The sequence below is a fragment of the Heliangelus exortis genome, chromosome 24, assembly GCF_036169615.1.
Source record: "Heliangelus exortis chromosome 24, bHelExo1.hap1, whole genome shotgun sequence".
NCBI lineage: Eukaryota > Metazoa > Chordata > Aves > Apodiformes > Trochilidae > Heliangelus > Heliangelus exortis.
In genome coordinates this window covers 2,038,532-2,062,737 of record NC_092445.1, presented here as the reverse complement: position 1 = coordinate 2,062,737, position 24,206 = coordinate 2,038,532, and the positions used below count along the sequence as shown (strand labels likewise).

Below are 24,206 nucleotides of genomic sequence, written 5' to 3'. Positions count from 1 at the left end.
ACTTTTAAGGCTCAGCTTGACAAGGTGCTGGGCTGTCTCATCTAAACTATGTTCCCACCTAACAAGGTTGGACCAGATGATCCTTGAGATCCCTCCAACCTGGCATTCTATGATTCTATGGTCTACCTGCTCTTCCTCAGAGCTGGTCATTGAGCTCAGGCTCTAACAGAGCCTCCTACCACTCACTCAGGAGCTGTTTTCTGCAGACCACAACACACCTCCAAAGAGAAGACCCACAGTGGTGTTCCCAAGGTCTACCCACTCCACACAAACAGCCCTGCCCCTTACTTGAAGTGTATCTTGGTACTGCACAGCTGACTGCATGGCTTCCTCAAGCTTTTCAAGCCTCTCCTTCCACATTTTGTTCAGATTTTCCCAGGCGTTGTTCATCTGCAGAACACAAGATTGCCCACAAAAATTTGTTAGGTTTTTCTACCAGAGCTTCCACTTGCTCCTACCCGATGTTATCAGAAGGAAAGGCTGCTGCCTTGCCTACCTCATCAATGCTCTTTTTCACTTCTGGTTTCTCAGTTTCACCACAGGCAAAAATTAAATCAGTTCCAAGGAGTCGGATGAACTCCAGCTCTTCATGCAACCCATCCGTCTCTTCTTTAATAGTCTGTGTACAACACAGTGACAAAAGACAAATGGTTGTTATGATTTATTATGTTCCAAAATCACTCCATGAACAGGAGGGCTGCAGCATGGAGAATCTTCCTGCTCTGGTGTCCTGCAACCTGGTCAAAACACTGAAACCAGGACCAGGTCCTGCAGGGAGCAGATGGCCAGCCTGCTCACCAGCATTGCCACCACCAAACTGGTTTGCTGCCACCTCTGGTGGCTGTGGCAATGCTGCTGCTGGTGGGGGGGACTAAAATAAGAACATCTGTATTTAGCCTGGAGTGCCTGGCTGAAGAGGTTGTTTACGAGAGATGTGCTGTTTACAGGAGGGTTTTGTCAACAGAGGAATTAGGTTTTGAGACTCCAAAGTCACAAACCCAAGTGAGGATGGTTATAAAAAGGAAAGGGCAAGGACAAACTTAGGAAAACATAAAGAAACATCCCTGCTCCTCAAGGTCCGAGTCAAGTCAAACCCACCTGAAGTGGATTTCAGCCCTTAGTTGAGACAACACACAAATCCAAGCTCACCCAGCTTCACAATTATCTCCAGTCTGACCAAAATCTAAATATACACTTCCCACTCCAGACACCTCTGCTGAGGCTGAGAGCAGCACCGTGCAAGTCTCCACATCACACAAAACAAGTGGGCACAAAATGCTGACCGCACGCTTGAGGAGCTTCCCAAAACAGGAGCAGAGAAAGTGTTTTAAGCATCATTTCCTTGCCTGGAAGGGGGAGTGGGGGTGGTGGGGAGGGAGCTGTGAACTCCACTTCGGGTACTTGCCTTGCAGCTGGAATTGCAATAGAATTCACATTTCACAAGCACTGCTACAGAACTGTTTCACAGCCCCTCCTGGCCATGCTCACGTCAAAGATCTGTCCCAGCTGAGCTTACACACTGGGTGCAGACAAATTCCATACAGGGGAACAGTCCCACAGGCCTCACCTCAGCTGCTTCCACCTGCTGCTTGATGATGGAGGGGTCAATGCCTGGGCTCTCCAGGTCATGAACAATGTCCTGGGTGTCTTTGATGGTAGTAAGGAGGGCTGCCATGTCATACCAGAACTTCTCTGCGAGCTCCAGGACATCAAGGAACTTCATTTCACGTTCCTCTGTCCGAGCTTTGATGTCCTCCCAGAAGAAGACCATCTGATCCAACTTATCCTGGATTACTGAGGAAGGGAAGAAAAAGATTCAGTGAGGAAGGAAACCTTTTTACAACTCCAAAGCATTCTGCAAACACTTTCCCCACAGAAACAGCCAACAGAGTATTCAAATATGAATTCAAGATGACCCAAACTATCAAGAGCATTAACTCGGAGATACTGAGGGACATGAGAAACTCCAGCTTGCAGAAATAAAGCCTTTATGTATGTGCAGACAAGCTCAGGGCAAATTTGCCCACACACACTCCTCCAACAAACCTCTGTTCGGGCCACCTCTAGCGTGAAGTCTACGCTCACTCAGTCCCTGAGCTGGCCATTGAGCTGCCAAGAAAGGTGCCAATTAGTGCCAACTGTGTTGACAGGTCTTTTTGTCCTGGGGATGTTCCCTCCTTCCATTAGATGCTGAATCCATCCCAAAAATTCATTTCAGAGAGGCCACCAATGGTTGCCACAAGAGACCAGCTTGGGGTGATGGGCTCAGCGAGGCTGAGCTGAACCTCTGCCTGAACAAATCTTTCTTTCTCCTCTGGCTGATACCACCCTGCCCGCTCCAGATGGAAGCAGGCACTGGATATCTCACTCATTCTTTCTCCTAAGGCCAGGAGACCCTCTGAAACACTTCACTGGGACACCAAAAGAGCCATGGGCTGGGCAGCAGACGCTGGGCAGTGCCACCAGCCCAAACAACCCCTCCTGTTAAATCCACCCCGAGGTACCTTTGGCTGCCAGGTCCTTGTCCGTTCCCTGCGATCTCCCGATCAGCTCCTCCCCGCGGCGCTTCAGAGCCTCGAAGGAAGGCTGCAGCTTCTCCAGCTCCACTGTGGAGTTTTTATTCTCACTGATGCACTCCCTGATCTTATCGACCTCGGCGGGGATGAGGGGGGGCACGTGCAGGCGGGAGGAGAGGCTCTCCAGTGTCTCCAGCATGGGCTCAATCTTGTCGTGGAACTGGAGGAGAGCAGCGAGGCCGTCAGGGTGGGTGAGATGAGGTAAAGCAACGCTGCCTCGTTGCCCCCAGGGGACAAACACCTCCAGCATCCTGCCCCGGCCACCACTCTCCTCTCCTGCCAACAGCACCGACCATGCGGCAGCCACCAAGACCCCTGGAGCCAGGCAACTGCCAACCAAACACGGGGGGGAATTGCCACCAGGTTCAACCATTTAAAATCCACATTTTTTGACCGCTCTCCCGCTTCTTGCGGATGTCGTGAGAGAAAAGCCAATCCTGGTTGTTTGGAGCATCTGGAAATTCCTCCGTGTTTGGTGCTGATGGAAAGATCTCTGCTTGGGGGGGATGCTGGCAAGAAACACCCCCCCCGGGGGGCAGGGAGATGGTGGCAGGCTGCATGCACATGGGAGGAGAGCTGGGCTTGGACAAAAGCAGAACCAGAAAGCTGAGAGTGAGAGAGGAAGAAGGGGTCCAGCAGCCGCTCTAATTATTATTTTAAAAAAACAAAGTCATCTTTGACCTTAAAGATCCCAAACCACCTTTGCTGGTGAGAAGAACAGCTCCGCATGCCGGCTGCCAGCTCGGGTCCCTCTCTGCAGGACACCAGCACTGGTGTTGGCCATGCTCCAGGCTCTGGCAGCAGAGGAGCAGGGTCTGGCTGCAAAGCTGCTCAGGGCAAGCTGGTTCAGCCAAAAAGCAGGAGCAAAGGGACAAGTCCAGCTAGAGCAGAAAGCTCTGTGCATGGTTATACACTGCTCCAAAAGCAAAACCTTGGCTTTGCAGGAAGCATTCCCAGCAGAAGCTGGAGAGGAGGCAGCAATGCAATGAAAGCCATCTGAAAGGTGATTTCAGGCCCCCCCTGCCCCAAAATTAATTTTGAAGCATGTTCTGCTGAGCTGTGCACGGACCAGAAATAATCAAATCCAGATGTAAAAGAGAATCAGCCCAAAGAAAGAGTGTTAAGTGAAGCTCAGTGGTGGTGGGGCTTACCTCGGTGATCTGCAATGGTGGGAGGCGGTCAACACAAGAATGAAATGGGACCATGTGGGGAAGACGGGCACAGGCAGCAACACACACAGATAACACATTCCACAAAGGGAGTGAGAGATGAGAGGGAAGGGGGATGTGGGGGGGGGGAAAAACTCGGAGTTAATACAAGTGCAAACCAAGAGAAGTGACTACACAATACAGGAATTAAAAAAAAAACAAAACAACACCCAGACGTGACAAAAAAACCCAAACAACTGAGCTACACGGGGTGAAATCAAACACAGCTAGAAGTCATAAACCCTGCATGGAGAAACTCTTCACCTCCTCTCTGGACTTTAGCACCTACAGCCTCTGCCCTTCCTTTCCTATCTCTGCTCCTGCAGTCAATGACCTTCTCTGGAGATGCCCAGACCCTGGAGACAACCATTAACTCTCCCATACAGAGATCTCCTGTGGCACACACAGCTTATCAGAAGTGAAACTTATCTCTCCAAGCTCTTTAGAGAGGCTCTCTGGGCTCTTCCAACCTTGGGCGGATGCCAACACAGCCCCTTTTGAACAAGCATCATTACTGAGGCTGTAAAAATTTATGACCCTATTTACTAGGTCAAGATTCAAATGCTTTCTCCCTGGCTTTCACAGCTAGTGGTGAGCAGGAGGAAACTCCCCTGGAGGTGCCTGACCATGTTGTGCCTTCTCAAGGGTTTTATAATTGTAACACTGGGGATGGAACTGTGTTTCAAAGCATGTGGCTTCCTCAGGGGACTGTGAGAAGACAACTCAGCTCCTCTGCACCCCAACATACCTGGGTAGACTGGGAGACAGCTTCATCAAGTGCCAGAGCCCGCTGACACACCTCCTCCTTGATTTTGGCATACATGGCTTCAGTCCTTGAATATTTTTTCTCCACCATCTCCCCTTCCTCAGGGTTGAGGTCCTTCAGCTGCGGCCCAATCTTCAGCAGCTTGTCAATATGAGGCTTGTGCTCAGCAATGGACTCTCTCAGTTGCTAGGGGATAGGATATTAAATAAAATTAGTCATTTGTTTAGAAATCTATTGAAAGCTGATGTCTATTTATTTCATGCAACACTCCCAGAGCAGTGATCATATCTCACACAGTGAATTTCTTGACCCAGTATCTGCCAAGCACGTGGCACTCAGCTCTTCCTAACATGGCCAGAGCTCTGCAGGCACCAGCACATCCCCCAGTGTGGGTCCTTCCCTGTCACAGCCACCTCCTGACCTCCCCCATGGGGTACATGGCTGAGAAAACTGGCTTTGCAGCTCTCTACCTTAAAAGCACAAAGTGGTTTTCCCTGCCACAAGCAGGCAGGAGATGTGAAGGCAGCCATGCTCCCTTGGGTGCAATCTGTGTGTTGGTAAGAAGTGTTCAAACATAACTGGTGATTTGCACATATTCATAGTGTGCTTGTGGTACAGTAGCAGGGTCCCCAAAAAGAAGAGAATGTGGGGGGAAAAAAAAAATCAGAAAAAATTAGAAAAAAATAGAAAAAACTCACAAAAAAAAAATCAGAAAAGAATCACAAAAAAAACAGAAAAAAGATGCTCTTGTCCCTGTGAGGGCTGCATCTCCACTGAAGGTAGAACCGATGGAGCAGGAGATGCAAACACCGTGTCCTCCTACCCTCATGTCCTCCTGCTGCTGCTTGAGCTGCTCGTGGTCGATGGCTGGAGGGGGCAGCTGGGAGATGAGGGCTTGTGTCTCCTCAATCCATGGGTTCAGCTCCTCGTAGGTCTCCCAGAACTGGTTGACCAGGACCTGGGCACGCTCCAAGCGAGCGTAACGCTCCGAGTTGAGCTGGCTCACAGCTTCATACTGCTGCACCAGGGATTCTGTTTTCTCCTAAAAAAAGAAAAAAAAAGAAGGAGGAGGGTTATAGTGAGGGATGCAAAAGGGCCCAGGAAAAGAGCCAGAAGCATGCTGCGAGCTGGATGAGCAGGAGATGTCTTTGGTGGCCTTCCATGTGCACAAGCTGTAATTCCAATTAAAGCGGCCTCAGAAATCTCCCCTATACCCACCCCCCATCCCCAAACACTGCAATAAAAATATGCAATCAAAGAGAGTAATAAATGTAAAGAGATTCCTGCTAATGCTGCTGGGAATGACTAAAGATGGAGTCGTTTTAAATTACATCAGGCTGGGGAAGGGCTGAGCATTCTCCTCTCTTCCCCATCAGAGTGAAGAGCAGGGGGGAGCTCACCTGGAGAACAGCTTTTTGTTCCTCCCCACACGTCCCAAAGATCTCGTTGCGCTGGCTGAACAGCTCATCCATGGAGTCTTTGTGACGAATAATGTCGATGGAAAAAGCCTGCAGAAAGGAAATGTCCAAAGAAAGGAAAGAAATGAGAGCTGAGCCCAACCTCTCCCCCTCCAGCCCATCCACGGGACCCTCCTGCCTGCACCAGAAGCAGTGTTTAGTTTTGCAGAGACAGCACAACACTCAGTACAAGTGTCCTGGGGCACTCTGACACTGGGGCTGAAAATACAGATTACTGCTGTGCTTTTCTCACAACTCATCTCCATCACCCTCCCTACCCGAAAACAGCTCTTAAAACGAGGTGCAGGTCAACTTCCACACCCAAGGAGGAAAAGCTTCAGCATCCTCTCGTTAGGGAACACATTAACCTCCCAAATGATGCTCTCCAGAACTGCCTCTACCAATAAATTTGCCATTCCCAAGGTCCATGCAATTACCAGCAGGAAGAGAAGCTCAGCTCAATTTAACTTAATGCTCGAGGGTTCAGTCCCCCTCCCTTGTTACAATGTCTGATTTTTCTTTTTTGTTTTAAAAATCCAATAAGCCTCTTTGCTGCCCTGACTGCCGAAGCTGGTAAGAAAAGAGCTGTTTATTTAAAGTGCACGTTCTTTCAGGCATGAGCTCATCTCAAAGATATAAAAAAAAACCTAAAACCCAAAACAACCCCAGAGCTTCTTTGTTCCACGTCTGGCTGGCAGGAGGGAACCCTCACTGCAAGGAACAATGAGCAAAAAGCCCCCTCATTAATCAATCCATACATTTGTCTAACCCCCTCCTGCTGCCAACGCCTGCAAGCCCCAGGCAGAGCAGCTTTGGTGGCCAGAGAAAACCTTCAGCAGGAGCAGCTCCCTAGAGGGGAGGCCAGGTAGGAGCACCCACCAGCCCTGGACAGCCCTGCAAAGATTTTGGCTCCTACAAGCAGACAGGAGGCTTTTTCCTTTAGGAGCCAAACACTTCATTTCTCTAAATCTTTTTTTTTTTTTCCTTTTGCTGACCGAGGACAAGCGTCACACTCCTGGTGCTCCGAGCTCCCAAAGCCAATCCAGGGTAAAGCTGCATCCCCCAGCCCATCACCCAAACTGCATCCCCCATCCTTGCTTCCCATCCTATCCTCCCCATCACTGGCAAGCACCCACCTACCTTCTGCACCTGCAGCTGAGCCGTGGTCTGGTCCTGCTCCAGGCGGATGGGCCCCAGGGCCAGCAGCTTCCGCTTGGTCTCGGCCACCCAGGCCAGCTCAGCATCAGCTGCCTGCTCGTACTGGCAGAGAGGAGAACACAGAGCTGGGTGAGGGATGGGCAGCTGGGATGGAGCCCATGGCAAACTGGGGAGGGTGGGATTCATGGTAGGACCCCCAGGGATGAATGCCTCGCCCAGGTGTGCAGAGGTGGGGAGAAGCCCAGAGAAGCTGTGGCTGCCCCATCCCTGGCAGTGTTGAAGGTTGGATGGGGCTTGGAGCACCCTGGGCTGTGGGAGGTGTCCCTGACCATGGCAGGGGGTGGGACTGGATGAACTTTATGGTCCCTCCCAAACCAAAACAGTCCGAGATTCTACGACAGCAGGGTGGACACAGGTTTCTGACTCCAAACTCCTCTCTGAGAGGAGCAGCAGCTGCTGTCCCACAGCTCCTGCAGATTGTTTTGAAGCAGGGAACATCAGTGCAACACAGAGCACAGCAGGGCATGGTGGAGCAGCCATCCCTCCCTACCCCTGGGAAAGGGGACAGCTCTCTTTTACACAGTGGTTTTGCTCCCACATTCAGCTCTGTGGAGTCAGTGCTCAGTAAGCCAGGGAGGGCAGAAACTCCCAGCTCTCCACAGCCTCCAGGCTGGGCAGAACAAGCTCTTTTTGTGAGGACTGCTCGCCCGGAACAAATCCCTGTGTTATCACAACAGGGGATGATGTTTTCCCAGGCTGAGAGTCACCTGCCCTCAGTTCTACACCAGCTCCATGACCTATGCAAGCAAAAACCCACAGGAGGGATAACCAGGCACTGTGCTGGAGTTAACTGATCTGAACCCTACACAACGGGATGGGCCAGAAACCAGTCCTGCTGCCCCATGCTGCTGGTGGGGCCCATCTGTTTCTTGCCATTCCCCAGGGGGTTTGGTCCTCCTGTTGGGACACGCTCACCCACCCTCGTCAGGCCATGTGGGCTGAAGCAGTGCTGAGCTGCTAAATCCCACCATGAAAACTCATCAGGTGGCGTTAGGGTTATGAAATTACCTGTTGAGATCTCTGAATAGCAGCATCGATCTCCTCCACCCTCTGCTTGATGGTGTCACTGACCAGCTTGTAGCGCTCGTTGGTGTCTGACACGAGTTTGTCCAGCCCCTCCCGGGCTCTCCAGGGAACCAGCTCCAGGAGAGCTCGGCTCACCTCGTTCACCGTGTCCAGGATGAGCCTGTGCTCCATCACCTCCTTCTTCAGCTCCTGTGGAAGCACCCATGGACACGTGTCCTCATCCCTCTCCAGCGAGCAAACCCCTTCCAGCTCTCACCCTTGCACCCTCATCCCCCAGGTCCTGCTCTGCCGAGCCCCCACCTTTTGCCTCTGCTGGAACTGGGGGATCTGCTCGCCCGCTGGGGATTGTCCCCCACTGGAAACCAGCTCCTCCTCCACTTTGCTCATCCAACTGGTCAGCTCCTCATGGGTGGACTGGAACTTGGTTGCCAGCTGCCGAGCCTGCTCCAGCGTGCGCAGCGCCTTGGAGCTGGTGGCCGTGATGTCCGAGTAGCGGGTCTTGATTCCATCCAGCTTCTCCTGGATCAGCAGCACCTCCTCCCCTGTGAGATGGCACCGAGGGGCACATGAAGATGAGCTGGGGGTCTGCAGCAGCCACCTGCCCCTCTCCTCCCCCATTTTAAACAGCTCATTTCAGGCTCTATACCAGTGCAAGTTGGCAGCCTGGTTTTACAGCCATGAGGCTACTCTTAGAACTGAAATCTACCATCCACCTCCTCACTGGACAGGGAAGGAAGTGTCCTGTGAAACCTGGCTTTGCCACAAGCCCCAAGGCCACCACACCTAAGTTCTCAACTAACATGCCACACAACTCCCAACAAAAAAAAAAAAAAAAAAAAAAAAAAGTTCCTGTTCACTCTTTCCTGCTGTTCCCAAGAGGACAAGAAACTGAGAGCCAAATGCTTTGTAATCACTCTTCCTGCTACACAGCTCCCACAAGGACTGAGGTCCCTACATCTGCTCTGAGCAGGCCACATCTGAAGGAAACCCATCGCCCCGACCTTTCTTCCCACTCGTAAACATCAACTCCCACCCACGTGGCAACAGCAACAACTGCTCAGTATGGGAAAAGTGATATTAGGAAAGGGCTGGGGGGTATTTTTAACCTCTTTCCATGTGATTTAAGCAGCTGGATGCAATGAGAAAACCCTCCCTCGTGTCACAGGGCTACTCAGAGCTCAGCACAGCCGTGCCGGTGGTGGGAACCTCCTGCTCATGAAGCTGCAAGGTCAGGACTTGGGACCAACCAAATCGAACCAAACCTGAAGCTTGGTTTGTGGTTTAGCATCCAGGTCTGGATGGAAAGAAGCTACTTTGGGAGTATCCAAAAGGAAATTGGGCCTGAGGGAGAACAGTCTCCCCCAGACAATGTAACACTGGGAAGACCATGCAGAGGATGGGGTGGCTTCCCAGACCCCCTGTGTTGGTCAGAGAACATTCAGATCTTCACGTTACCTGTGGTTTGCTTCAGGAGAGCTTGACCATTTCTAATGGCTTGGTCCACATTCTTTTTTCTGTTCACAATTTCCTCATTCAAAGCCTGGAGAGAAAGGAAAATTGGGGTCACCCTTCTGCAAGCAGGTCCCCGAGCTCTGCTGGCCAGAGATGTTAGGCAGAGCAGGAATGGCTCCTGCTGATCATGGGAAGGGTGGACAACAGATCTGATACTTGTCCAGTCAACCTTCTCCTCCTACAGGACTTACTGGGACTTGTGAACCCAAAGGCCCAAATCTTAGAGCAAACCCAGCCCAGCCCACCAGATATGTGTCACCAAAGAACTTGCTCTTTGTGTTAGACATAACCTCACTCTTGAGAAGTGCTTGCCCAGCCTCCAGGGAGGGGAAGCAAAAGGCTTCCCCAGTGGCCACCCTGCCTTGGAAAACCCACCAGACTTTTCAAGTTCTCATTCTTGGAACCAGCATCCAACTTCCTAAAGGCACGGGATGGTTCACAAAGCAAATGAATCATTTGAATTTTTCCCTCCCTACCTCCCCCGGGAAGCCCATTTTTGGGGCCACACTGGTTGGTTTTGAGTACACGAAATCTCTTTACACTTCTCCCAGCTTCGAAGACAAACTTTATGAAATTCAAGTCAGACCAGAAACGCAACCAGAACAAATGCAACAAAACCAAACCAAGAGAAAAACGAAAGGAATAAACGGAAAATACCAGCTGGTCAGCATGCTGCTTCTGCAGGACGTCCTGTTTGTAATCCTTTACGGATACCGAGCTGAGCTTGTCCTCCACCTCAGCCAGCCAGTTGAGCACTTCCACCTCCTCCTCCCCAAAGAGCCTGGCGTTAGCCAGTGCCTGCTCCAGCAGTGCTGCTTTCCGGCAGCACCGCTCCCGGACATCCCTGTAGGAGCTCTGCAGAGTTTCTAATTTCTCTGCCAGGAGCTTCTGCTCAGGGGCAGAGCTGAGGGAGGAGAGGGATTGCCCGACCCCGACCACCCGAGAGACGTCGGCTGCGTGGCTTTCTATCTCTTCCTCTAGAGCCTGAATGGCGGGAGGATAAAATGGAATAACAGAAAGAAAAATGAGTGTGGGGGGGGGAAAAAAAAAAAATTATGAGATGGATTCTGTAAAATTAAAACGTAACCGAACGTAAAAGGGGAAACGGAAGCAATGAATGCAACTGAAGGAACAAAGGAGACGTGAAACCCAAACAAACTGCATCAAAATAAAAAAACGTTTAAAAGGAACATGAAAACAGGGATGGTTCTTCTGGCCACAGCCAGATTTGCTTTGCAAGGGACAAAGACATCAATGTAATAGTTACCCACACCAGCAGGTGAGGGTTTGCAGCCTTTGCTGTATAGAAAGCAGCCTGGAAAACTCCTCCAACACTTATTTGTACCCAAAGCCCCCTCAGCACGGCAGAAACACCCACCTGAACAGGACCCAATACAACCACCTCCACCAGCAGCTCCCTCCAAGTCCCTACCTTGTGCCGACTGATCTGCTGCTGGATTTTGGAAGTCTGGGTACCAATGGGCTCAGAGTTGGCCAACTTCTTCTCTGTCACTGACAGCCAGTCTGACACAGGCTCTGTGGTCTCATGGAACTGCTTTGCCAGGACCAAGATGTCCTCCAGCTGCTTCTGCCTACAGTAAGGACACAATAAACCACTAAGGAGCAGCTCCCTGTTGGATTTGGGCATGGGAAGCAGCTCTGAGGGATGGGAAGGGGGAACCAGAGCAGCAAGGGGTCAAGTTTAAGCTCCAAGGAGGCAGCAGAATTGTTGTTCTGCTTTTCTTCCATTCCTGTCCCTGTCTCTGAGATCCTATGGTGTGCTCAGCTGGTGGCCAAGCTCTTGGTGTTTCAGAGCTGTTCTGGCTCAAAGACAGCCTGACATGGGTAAAAGTCCTAGATGGACAGTCCATCTAGTTGGCAGCGATTTAGAATAATGGGATGGTCAAATCTGGCCCTCAGAAATGACTTTATAACCTCAAATATTGGCTTATGTAGCAATGAGAAACTCGTAAACAAGATTCAGGCAGGAGAAAGGTGTCAACAGGATGTTGCTGCTAGAGCTAAATGTTAACGCTTAAAGGTATAAAAATAACATCCAACCCCTGCAGGGAATTTATTTAATCTGAGCTCTTCCCTGCCATTGTAAACCACTGCTATCAACTTCACCTCCCAAACAGCCTTTGATTTCTCATGCTTTCCAGCTGTTTCCACGTTTCCAGGATGTATCTGCACAGACATCTCCGCCAGCTGCCTGCGTGTTGTCACCCCGAGCTTTGGGGCACCGGGAATCTCTGGATGAGCTCACTCTGTGTTTTTGGTGTGTGGTACAGAAACCAGAACCCTCCCTACCCCTCACCTGGCAGCTGCCCGGCCCAGCAGCCCTGCCCAGCGCTGCTCCAGGCTCTCCAGTTGTCCCACGATCTTCTCCCGATCCGCAGGCTCGGCTGACTGGGCGATCCTGCTGCCCTCTGCTTGGATCATCTCCACAGTGGCTTTGCGATCATCCAGGAGCCTCTGGAGCAGCTTTAGCAGCAGCAACAAGACAAAGGAGGGTTAAAAGTTACCAGAAACATTTTGAGCCCGCAGAGAGTGCGTATCTCTAATTGTGGCTGAAAACCACTGTCGGATGGGGCTGAGCCCAAAGGCAGCCCTGCAGGACAGCCTCTGCCATCAAAACCAGTTCAAAAAATAATAATAATATAGTAATATGCATCAACTTTCAGTCATCCCTGAAGTGGCTGGGCAGCTGATCAGTGTAGGTCCCTTCCAACTGAAATGTTCTGTTCTGTTCTATTCTAAAAGAGGTTCAAAGCACTTCAGGGACAGCAAAGTTTTCAGAGGCTTCTCCACCACTCGCCCCGACCTTATCAAGATCAAGTTTTCAACTTTCACTTTCAATAAATTTCCTCCTCAAAGTCTCGATACATCAGACCAAGCCTCGGTAAGGATTAATTTCTAAAATGTTTTACTGAGACCACACTTGAACTTTCCTCCAGCAGGCACCAACCTGAGCTGTTATCTTGGGTCAGGTCTTAGAGTTTGTACATTCCCTTTGTCCAAACACCCAACCCAGTACCTCCAACACCAGCTTGCTCCTGACGTAGCAGAATTAGCCAGCACAAACAAAACTTTGGGCTGGAAAAACACAGCCAACCAGCAAGACCAGCAGCAAACTTCAAGAGGCAATGGGACAAATAAAGTAACGCTGGAGGTTTAGAAGTTGGGAGATAGCAAATGTGGGCAAACAAGCTGCCTGGTTATAAAATTAGGATGTGGGGAACCAGAAGATCCAACCATGAAAGAAGGAGACTTGTGGAAACCCCAACTACACCTTATTTGTTACAAGACCCTCCAGATCCTGAACACAGGGCTTCCCCCTCCCACTGAACCACCCCTTACTCTGTGCTTGCTCACCTTCTGCTCCTGGATCTGGGCTTTCACCACCTTGTACTCAGCAGAGGGAGGTTTCTGGTTGGAGATGAGCTCCTCGGTGTCTGCCAGCCAGCTCAGCAAAGGCTCCAGAGCATCCTGAAACTTCCCACAGTGCAACAGGGCCTCCTGTAGCTGAGCAACTCTTTGGGCCACCTGCAACCCAAACACAACCACTGCATGGTCAGGATGGTTGATGCATACACGTTGGAGCCTCAGCTCCCTGCTGATGATCCCCTTCTTCTACCAGACCCCAACAGGGCCAAAAGAAACCTGTTCCAGCCCCTTGCCATGCTCTCACCTTCTTGTTGAGGGTGTTCCAGCGGGTGTTGATTTCTTCCATGTCATGCTCCAGCCCTTGGACATCACAGTTTTTCCCGGCACTTTGGATGAGTCCTTGACCAACTCCATTGACTTGCTGTAGTTTTAGCTGGAGAGGATCCACTTGTTCCTTCTGGAAGAGCTGGAGACAGGAGAAAAAAAGGTGTTTAAAACCCATAAGCTGCTCTTACAGCTCCTCTATCCTTCAACAGCTGTACCAGGCTTTCTTCTCTCGAGAAGATGCAGTAATTACCTGCAATGATTTTATTATTTGTGCAAGTTTGTCTCAACTCCTTCCTTGCCTTGACCTGGTAACACTGATGTCTCAGGCTTGGTGCAGAGCACAGCTGAGGATCTTTAAGAATCCACCTCTGCTTCTCAAGGGGTGAATCCCCTTTTTCCAAGCATTGGAATGAGGTGGAAGGAGCAAATCGGGGAATAAACGAGAGCAATGCCCCTGGTCAGCCATGGGATTGGGAAATAATGTTGCTGGGGAAAAACCCAAAGCAATTCCCACAGCGATGCTGTTGCAGACAGAGACCTGACATCACACGAGTTTTGTTAACCACGAAATTACAGACCCTGAGAAGCCAGCTCTGTTTCAAAAGACAAAGGCAATAGGCAATTAATGCGCTGGTCGTTAACCGCACCGCGGATTTGGCACGGTCCTGCCTGGGAATCCTGTGGGGAAAAGCTTTTGAAACTGAAAAGGATTTGATAGGGAAGGGGGAGGAGAGGGAATGAAGCTCCCCATTGTAAAGAGAGGCACAGGGAAAATCCTGTTTCTGAGATAAATGCTGGGGATCTTCTGTAACCCCCTGCCTTGTGCACGGTCCCTCTCCCAAGGGACAACCCCGCTGCCTCCCCATGGCAAAGAGCCCACCACAGTCCAGAAGCCCAGGTCACCCCAGGAGGCATCACAGCCCTCAACCCTGTCACAATATTTTCTCTTTGGAAAGCAGAGGGGATGGCAGCCAGATGCTGGCTTTCCCAAACCTCCCTCCTCCTCCTCTTCCTCAAGTGCCTGAGAATACATGGACATTGAAGAATCCCTGCTCGGATGCAAGATGTCTCTGAGCAGAGGAGTGGCTGGTGGATGGCACAGCTCTTCAGACCTGGCAATAGCTTTGTCTCCCAGGGAACACATGGCAAAAAAAAAAAAAACAAACCCCAAACAGAGAAAAAAAACCCACTCCACACACAGAAAGGAAGTTCCCAGGTTGAGCAAGAGGGGCTGCCTTTTCTTTGCCCCATTTTCACAGGAAAAGCCATTCTTCCCCATCAGAGTTGAGCTACTGGAGGGCAGGGAAGTATTCCCCCTAGGACAGGGAGCCAAGGGTGTGCTGGCAGACATTGTCCAGAGCTGTTTGCTCAGGGAGAATTATGCCATGGTTCTAAGAAAGAAATGGTGACATGAACCCCCTGATTCCTTGGCCACTTCTCCTCTGCCTGTTTCTAAAGGGAGCTGGCTGCTGGAGCCAAACCCACAAAGTCTGATAAGTCTGGCATGTGGGGCTGGGTCCCAGCACTCTGCAGGCTGAAAAAAAAAACAAACCAAACTCCAGGGTTTGGAAGTAGGGAGAGAAATCCCAGGAGTCAGCTCATGGGAACCTGCACCACCAGAATCGCCACAGCCCTGGAGCTCAATGCTGGTACAAAGAGGATCATGGTGATGGCCTGAGGAGCCAGCACGTCAGCTGGGGTGGCTTTGCTCATGCAAGATTCCAGAGATTTAGTTCAGTCACCTCACTGTGACTCAGCTTTGAAACAAATATTGAATGTCCAACCTTTGCTGGGCAACAAAAAGCAGGGAGCCAGGTGTCCTGCCCTGGCCAAGTGGCTGGACAGACATCTAGGTGAGCAGGAGGACATCTCCTTCACCACACCTCCTCCTCTCTTCCAGAAATGCTTCCCAAAGCATCCCTGGGCTTTCTGCCTCCCCCCTCTTTTCTGCTTCCCTTTCTGTCTCCTGGGCTCCCATGCTCCACAATCCCACCACTGCTGGACACAGGGTCTGGCCCCATGGTGAAAAGAATCAGCCTCACCCTGATGCAGACCTGGAGCTGCCACTGGCTTGAACAAGGAGAAGACTGATGGGGTTTAACAATCAGGTGACACCAAAGGTCCCACCACCAAGGACACATGGACACCAAAGCAGTGAGTTTCAGACAGCACACATACAAGGGCAAGACCCCAACATCTCCTTTTTTTCTCCAAGGTCCCCACCAGGTGCCCCAGCCCATGCTCACATGGACCCTCCCATGTGAAAGCTTCTCCACGTGCACCACTCAACCAGGTGGCACAGCCCAAAGGATGAGTAATTGCTACCAAATCAGGATTTTGGGTGCTGACTAACTTCTGATGTCTCCTTAGTGATATTTCTCCTAATCCAGATGGCAGAAAATCAATGTTTGGCTGTGGGAACTCTCCCACCAAGGTCCCTCTGGGCACAAGGCACTAGCACAGCACCATAAAGCAAATCCCCAAAGGCCAGGGAGGATCTGAGCCCCTTCCAGGCCAGGTTCAGAGCACCAGCACCTTACTACTCACTTAAAAAAAAAACAACAAACCCACAGAAAGTGATGACTGCACAGGACAGGAATTCTTTGCACTTAATTTGTTTTACAGGATTCTCTCTTCCGCTCTATCTTCTGCTTCAAAGAAGGGAACCACCCTGCCAGGACTGGCAAGAAGGTTTTTCTGAAGCCTGTGATTTGCATTTGAGTGACCATAATGTACTTTAATAAGCCAAAACAGTTGAAGACAATAGTTTAGGTCATCAAGCCACAATAGTCTTTTGCCTATCCTGCTTATCAAAACACACAATTCCCCAACCCCTCCCCGAAAACTTTTTTAACCCACAAAATTAAAGCCAAAACGAGGAGGCAAAAAGCTGTTTCAAAGCCTTGAACCCCACAGCCGTGTGCTACTGAGTGGGCTCCCAGCTCCCACCCACCCCTCCAGTGCAAAATAAAGAGATTTCTGTGCCTGGAACCTCGTCTGCCAGCGCCTGAGCGACAAATACCTCGTTATCTGGAACGAATCCATCTGCCAGAGCAGGAGGCCCTTCCGCGACCAGAGAGGTGCTGGGAGGTCCCTCCATGCCCGTGGGCACCTCAAAAGGGGCACCCCCAGAGCTAGGAGGATGGAGGATGGTCCCCGGTGTGGCATCGGGGGGTATTTGGGTGGCCAGTCCCTCCAGGAGGGGTGGGAAGGTGAAGGGGAGACTTTCCATGCTTGGTGGCATGGAGGCACTGTCCCAAGCTGCCATCTCTGCTCTGGGTGCTCTTTCCATGGGCTCATCCTCCAAAAAAAGCACTTCAGTGGATAGGTGCTCCAGGATGGGTGGCACAACTGTGTTGGCAAAGTCATCTGTATCCCCCAAAGCCACTACAGGCCCCTCTGCTTCCAGCAGCACGGGGCTGCCACCGAGATCCCTGACACTGGAGAGGAGTGGGCTGGCTGCTTGGGGTGGCACAGTGGCATCAGGCACATCAGCAAACTGTGGTGGGGCATCCAGAAGTTCTTCCACCACCAAGGGTACGGTGGTGGTGGTGGCATCTGGAGGTGGGTGCTCAGTACATGGTTCCTCAGCATCCATGGTAGGATCCCCAGGGGCTGGTGGTGTTTCCTGAGCCTGTGCCTCTGGGACAGCCACATCCCCCGGTGCCGGGGGGTCAGCTGGAATAGAAAGCCCCGCAGCATCCCATGGGATGGCATCAGGAGCAGGCTGCCCCAGGATGGGCAACATACTGGGAAGCTCTTCTAGGGTGGCCAGGCTGGCAGGAGGTGGGAGCCCCTCACCCAGCACCATGGTGCTGTCCTCCCAGCCACAGACAAACAGCAAGTCCAGGTCTCCTGCCTGCAGGATGGCTGCTGGTACCTCCCCGTGTGTGACAGCCACCTCCACAGGGGACCCCTCGGTGTTAGCTCCTTCCAGGGCCAGGCCCTGGCCCAGGGGAACCATTTCCCATGGCAGGTCCTCAGCAGGCACTGGGGATGTAGTTGGAGCCTCAGAGCCCAGCTCTGATGCAGAGTCAGTGTGGAAAGATGGCAGAGAACCACAGTAAGCATCATCCCTACTTTCTGCAGGATGAATCTGGCCCTCAGCTCCATCACTCTCTGATCCCAAATCTGCAGCTTCCTCCTCAGAAACCAGTTCTGGGACATCCCAGTTGGCAAGCTCAGGCCTTCCAGGCAGAAGATGATGGGTTCTGGGTGGATCTGTCCCCTCAACACCAGCCTCATGCTGTGGGGAAGATCCCAGCTCCTCCACCACTGTGTCAGGAGCTGGGGGCTGGCAGGGGGACAGCCCAGTTGGGGACACGAGGCCAGGACAGGTCTCCTCGGGAAGCTGGGATACTTCACCATCAGGGACCAGCAAGTCTTGGCTATCTTCACCCCACCCTTCTGGAGCACTGGGGTAATCAGCTCCCTCCAAGCCAGAAGCTGGAGGTGTGCCTGGCTCAGGAGATGACATTCCACCAGCCACCAGCACTGCCACCACACAACTGTCCATGAGCTCCGGGTCCACCAGTGGGTCAGGTTCATCCTCCACTGGTGCTGGGGAGCACTGCTGGAGGAAGCCCAGCCCTGCCACAGCCATGGGGCTGGGTGAGGCCCCTCCATCTGAGTCTGTTGGGGTGACAACTGAAGTGTCCCTTTCTGAGAAGGGCTCTGTTGCTGGCTCCAGAGTGCTCAGAACCTGCGAGCTGCAGGTGACATCAAAGTCCTCCAGATCTGACACAACGGCAGAGTCAGAAGCACTGATGTCCAAAGGGACCCCACACTGAGACACTTTGACTGCTGCCTCGGCCAGTTTGGCTGAATTTGGGTCCAGCCCCTCTGAGCCCATTGGGGAGATCTGAACCTCCACGGGACAGCCAGGGACGACCCCATCTCCCTTGTCCTCATTCAGGCACTGCTCTTCCAGCTCCAGGAACATCTGCACTGAGTCCGTGTCGGACAACTCGGGACCTGTGGGGCTGGCTGAGCACTCCAAACCTGGAGTAAAGTCCTCAGCCTGGCACTGCACTGCCGTGTCCTCTGTACAGCCTGGGCTGCCAACACCCTCCGGGGACATGCAGGACCAGGAGGTCCCTGGGCTGGGGGCAGAGCCATCCACTGGAGCAGCAAATTGTTCCCTTTCTTCAGAAATATCTGCCAAGCAACAGCTCTTCTTCTCCTCTGCCACCAGAACAGCCTTTCCTCTCTCTGACAGCGCCGCCTCCTCCCACTCCTCCATCATCACCCAGCGCTCATCCTCCTCAAATCTCAGCTCAGACTCCGTTTTCTCCCGGAGATTGGAGGTGATGAGAATATCCAGTCCCGCATCCAGCAGTTCCTCGCTAAGACATGGAGAGAGGTTGACATTCTCCACGGTACAGTCCGACTCAGAGGCCTCCAGGGTCTCCTGGTGCCCATCACTGAGGCTTCCCTTGATGAAATTCTTCCTGGCTCGTGGCCAGGTGGCACTGGGGAGCCTGCGAATCCTGGCCAGGTTCCTGATGTGGCTGTCACCGGCGTTCAGCAGGCTCTGGTTCTCATCCCGGGGACCACCATAGCCATCCACGCTGAACTGCTTGGCTGTCAAAGCTTCTCCTGTGCCAGATGACTTGGAGACGTGCTCCAACGTGAGAGACTCAGACATGGGTTCACCATGATCGGGCTGGCCCGGGTGCTCGGTGAGCATGGCACTTGACTCACGCTTATCCCGCAAGGAAGGGTTGGAGGCACCTGCTTCTGACACCTCGCTCAACGAAGCCCCCATTCTTTCTGCAAATTCGGTGAAGTTTGGTGGCATGAAGGATTTCCACGACCGCCGGTTGACGTTCTCCTTCCTTTCAGGATTTGGTCGCCTCCTTGGCGGAGCTGGCGCTGGCTTGGAGACATCACTGCTGAGCTTCAGCGCGTCGAAGATGACTCTCTCGTCCAACTTCTTCGTTTCTGGTGCCCTGGACTCAAAAACATTGGCAGCTCCCAGAGTCCCGTTGCTGGATATGGTGCTGCCGTCCCCTTTGCCCAGGGTGCTCTTGGAAAGCTGGTTGAGCTTCGATCCCTGATCAATTTGCTCGTTAATTCTCATCGTGTCGTATATCGACCGCTGGGGCACGTAGCAATCCTCTATATAACCATCCTCCTCCTCGCCCTTCCCCAGGCAAGTGCGGTTCTGCCGTAAACAGTCTGGCCGGCTCAGTGGTTTGCCCATGCTCTCGTCCTTACGGCTGACGAGGGCTTGGATTAGATGAACTTTAAAGGTCCTTTCCAGCCCAAAACCATTCTACGACTCTATGATTCTATTACAAAACCGTCCCGGCAACTTTTTGCCTGCCACTGCAGGAAGCATCACACAGCCAGCAGGTCCCAAACCCGCTGTGGCAGACTCAAATCCCAAAGCTCCGGGGATGGAAGGGGGCACCGGCAGTACCGTGCTGGCTCAGCAGCCCCACCGGCGGTCCTGAGTGGTGAAGGAATCCATCTCATGCCCCCGACCCTCTCAGAAAAACCTCATTCATCAGCAAAATCCAACAGCTTCGAGAAAGTACTCCAAATAGACAGAAGAGTTTGAAGCTCTCAAATTATCCCGTCTGTCCTTTTTTTTTTTTTTTTTTTCTTAATAACAAAGGCACTGCTTGTCCCAGCCACTCACGGACGGCAGCCGGAGCAGCCAGCAGCTCCTGGCATGTCCTGCCGAGCTCCGAGTCCCGTTCAAGTCCAGCCGGTGGGAATTAGCCTCTCCCCCCGACTCTCGTGTTTTCATTTGAACTGAGCTTGTCAGCGGATATTCGTGCAAGTTTAAACACAGGAAGTTCTTCATTCAGGGCAAACTCCGAGGTTTCCTGTCTCCAAAACACGATGGCATTGTTGTGCCCCCCCCTCGTCACCTCGCTGGAAAGCCCCGGGGTCACCGAAACCCTCCCCGAAATTCCAGCCGGGGTCTGCGGGGCGTTGGGCACACGTCGCCCAGCCCTGCGGCGGTGGCAGATGAAGGCTGCTGAGTCTTGGCTCTTTTTTTTTTTTTTTTTTCCTCTTTTTCCCCAGGAAGAAAAAAAAAAAATTGGCTATAAAACGCATCCAAAAATGGCAAGGGGACGGAGCGGTACGAAATCCCCCAACTTGCCGGGGGCCGGCGGGGAGCAACCGCGGCTGGAGGTGGCTTCTTCCTCCTCCTCCTCCCGGCCCCCCGCACTAACTTTCCCGGTGGCCGGTGTTGGGCTGCGGCGGCTCCATGGCGGGGGAGGTGGCGTGGGGGGGAGCGGCGAGGACCGGTCCCCGCGGCGAGGAGGGCGGGGGGGGACCGGGGACACAGCGGGACCGCCCTCCCCGTCCTCCCCCGCCGCTCTCACCCCTTTCCCCGCGCGGTTCAGCGGCCGGGCCGGGGGCGGGGGGCTCCGCGTTGCCCCCGCGGACAGCCCCCGGCCGGCGCGGCGGGATGCATGGCGTGCCCGGGCCGCTGCCGCTTTCCTCCTCTTCCTTCTCCTCCTTCTCCTCCTCCGCCGCCCGTTTCTCCTTCCCGCCGGCGGAACAAAAGGCCGAACCGCGCAGGCCGCCGCTCGCCCCAGCCCCGCCGCCAGCACCGGGCTCCCGCCGCGCTGCCAGCCCCGGCGGAGGGCGGGGGGGAGGCGGGGGCGGCCGGGGGGGCGGCACCGCGGGGCGGAGCGGGACGGGGCCGCCCCCTTCGCGGGTACCGCCGGCCCTTCCACCCCCCTCCTTTTCCCGACCCCCTCCTCTCCCCCTTTAGCGGGCCCGGGAAGGGGGGTACAGAACCTCAAACCCACCCCTCTTCGCCCCCTCCCGCTCTCGGCGGCCGGCGCAGCCCGGGGCTGGCCCCTTCCCCGCCCCACCGGGACTGGCCCCTCCTCCGGGGGGAGGCGGCAGCCCCCGACAAAGAGCAGCAACGCCCTGGCTCGGCGGCGGCTCCGGCCCCCCCTCCCGCACACCGGCCCCGCGCTACCCCCCTCGGCCCTTTGTCCGCAACCGGCACCGGCTTTTCCCCCGTGCGATGGGTTTAAAGCCGAGCCCCGCTCTGGAAGGGGGGCCTGACCTCCCCCCCCCGCCCTTTCCCTGTACAAAAAACCCAGTTCTTAAATCACCGAAAAATAAACACACACCCCCTCCTCAAAATATCATTTTTTGCCTTCTCCGAAGCCAACCGCTCTGCCAATAAAACCCACCCGCAACTTGCCACCGCACGCCTCGCCGGCTCCGCTCCCTAAAAAAACTCATTTGTACAGCCCCAGCAGCGTGCTCCCCACACCCCATCACCATCTTTACATCTCCCCCTCCCCCCGACCCTTGGGTTTAAGAGCTGGGGTGGATTTCAGAGAACTGGGAGAAGGAGGCAGCCCCGGCGCCTGAATCACGAAGTGATGCTGGGGGAAGTCGCAGACTTGGGAAGAGAAACCAGGAGGGTTGGGAACAGCCTCCATGCATCTCCAGGCAACAGCCGCCCCACCAGCCGCCCAGCCTGCTCCTTCGGGGAGGAATTACAGCCTCGGGATAAAAATACGAGGGCCCAGGCAGGTGTTTAATACATAAAAACGTGCGCTCTGCACCCCACTAGTGCCAACGCTGGGAGCTGGTGACCTCAGTTTGCACTTTGCTGTGCCACAGCTTCACCAAAAGCCCTGGTGGACCGCAGCCACCTTATGGGAAGAGGGTGAAGCCAAGGGAGAGCTGAAAAGCCCCATTTTTCATGAAAAGCCCCGTTTTAATGAAAAGCCCCATTTTCCAACAGCACTGTGAGCACCCGCTGCCTCAAAAACCATGGGGGCTTGGACAAGGTCATGGCACGGCTATGGGGGGAAGCCTGGCTGTCCCCAAGCCCTTGAGCCCTTCGTCCCCAGGCACTGATTGCACACCTAGCAGCTCCAGCCCTGTGTTCCCCAAGAGGCTTTTTTGTCTTTGGAGAGAAGGGAATGGGTGCTTTGTGGAAGAGGAGGGTTTGGGGCTCTGGAGGAGAAATGCCTGTTGAAGGAGTTGGCTGCACACTGGGAAATTTTTGGAAACTCCTTTTCTTACTTCCCTGCTTAAACTGGACCAAGGGAAAGAGCAGGAGGTGAAGAGGGAGTGGAGAGGAGAGCAGGAGCAGCTCCCACAGCCTCGCATGGAGCAAGAGGGAGCACAAGGAGCCCCTCTGCCCATCCACAGCCATCCCTTCCACATCCTCCTGAGCCCTTCCAGACAGACAGACGGACAGACTGGCCTCTGGCCCTGGCTGCCAGCACTGCAGGAGTGTCCCAGAGCCCAGATTTTTATACTCAGCAGGGGAGACATGTTATTAACCCAGCGCAGCTGAAACAACACGGGCTGGGTGGTTGTGCTGTGCCAGGCTCCCACCTTGGCCGGGAGCAGGAGCAGGAGCAGGAGCAGGAGCAGGAGCAGGCAGGACCGTTACTGCTCCAGGGCCCCTCCGTGAGGAATCCCAGGCATCCAGGCTGGGGCGGGAGGCTTTCTGTTCCACTTCGAAGAAGGAACGATCTCAAACTCGACGTGGAGCTGCCGTTTCACAGCCAGAAATTCTTTTCCCATTTCCTCACCGAGTCACGTGCCAGGAGCAAGCCAAGTCTTCCTCCAACACATCCCCCCCTTATCCCTAAAATCATTAGGGAAATATTGGGCGAGTACTAAAGCCAATTAAAAACCTGCTGTGATTGGCCTGAAGATCCCAGCTGGAGCTCTCACAGGTTCCCCAAGCCACGGGTCACTTGGCTTTAAGCCACCAAGTGCCACCCCAGTGCTGGGGACAGAAGCCAGAGGGTGCTGAGAGTTGCAACCCTGGGGCTTTGCTCAGGCTTTGTGCAAGGGAAGGACAGGGCAGGACACGAAGGTCCTGGCTGAATTTTTGGCCCTTCAGGTGTCTCCAAACACCTCCAGCACTCCAGGCCACTGACTGGCCACGTCCTGCAGGTAAAAACCCCTCAGCTAAAACCTACCCGGAGCTTCTTCCAGACTTGCTCCAAGTAGAAGCATCCCCATTCCTCTCTTGGACCCACAGGTTTCAAACTTTCCTCATATGGGCACCATCCCTGGAGCACGGGGACGGGTGTCTGCCCCGTCACGGGGTGATGTCACCCTGTTTACAACTTCATGACATCCTGCCCGCTGCTGCTGCCACTGTTTACACGGGAAAGCAGTATTTGGAAAGCAATATATTTTTAGCTTTCTTTTAATGCAGCTCAGCAGCTGGAAAAGATGGACCTGTGGTATGTGACAAGCAAGAGAGGCCTGAGACAGCTCAAGATCGCTGATGGTGCTAATGGGCCCTGGGGTACAACCAAGGAGCCTCTAGATATTCAAAGTTTCTTCCTCACCTTGGGGCCATCCCTGCCCTGGGCATGCAGCACCCACTCACCCAGCCCGGCCAAGGGTGGATGCAAGGGAGCTCCTTTACACCACCAAAACACCATTCTGTCCCTACAGGTCAGGCTGATCATGTCCTCCATGTGTGACTCCATGAGGGTCACCAAGCTGGTGGTGGCAGGAGGGACTGTAGGGCTGGGACATGGTGCTACACCCAAGAAGAGGAGAGGGGATAACCCCAAGCCCTGGAGGGGCTCAGGTCAGGTTTCAGCCTCTTTCAGACACTGCAATAAAAGCACAAAGCCTGCACTTCCAAAACCTGCCTTAGAAACTGCTTTTTAGGTTTCCCTGGGATTGGAACCAGAGGATTCACATTCTTTAAGGCTTTTGCTGCATTTGTCAGATGGTCAGAAGCATTTCTTTATCTCCC

The 24,206-nt window shown here is 53.4% G+C and overlaps 1 protein-coding gene across 21 annotated transcripts in view; it reads right to left on the bottom strand.

Annotated features, from left to right (window-relative positions):
• MACF1 (microtubule actin crosslinking factor 1) overlaps positions 1-24,206 on the bottom strand; it is a 137,325-nt gene that overhangs the window by 18,261 nt on the left and 94,858 nt on the right. For 20 of the 21 annotated variants that reach the window (XM_071767530.1, XM_071767534.1, XM_071767535.1 and 17 more), the window contains 16 exons: positions 13,455-13,616; positions 13,139-13,309; positions 12,081-12,247; positions 11,196-11,355; positions 10,421-10,747; positions 9,707-9,791; positions 8,552-8,793; positions 8,234-8,440; positions 7,148-7,267; positions 5,951-6,058; positions 5,374-5,592; positions 4,533-4,736; positions 2,505-2,736; positions 1,568-1,794; positions 497-619; positions 289-390 (listed from right to left, as the gene is read on the bottom strand). In XM_071767530.1, coding sequence (XP_071623631.1) covers positions 289-390; positions 497-619; positions 1,568-1,794; positions 2,505-2,736; positions 4,533-4,736; positions 5,374-5,592; positions 5,951-6,058; positions 7,148-7,267; positions 8,234-8,440; positions 8,552-8,793; positions 9,707-9,791; positions 10,421-10,747; positions 11,196-11,355; positions 12,081-12,247; positions 13,139-13,309; positions 13,455-13,616 — 2,856 coding nt within the window. Of the gene's footprint in view, positions 1-288; positions 391-496; positions 620-1,567; positions 1,795-2,504; positions 2,737-3,727; positions 3,737-4,532; positions 4,737-5,373; positions 5,593-5,950; positions 6,059-7,147; positions 7,268-8,233; positions 8,441-8,551; positions 8,794-9,706; positions 9,792-10,420; positions 10,748-11,195; positions 11,356-12,080; positions 12,248-13,138; positions 13,310-13,454; positions 13,617-24,206 lie in introns of all 21 variants that reach the window. The other variant, XM_071767549.1, reaches the window with a different exon arrangement.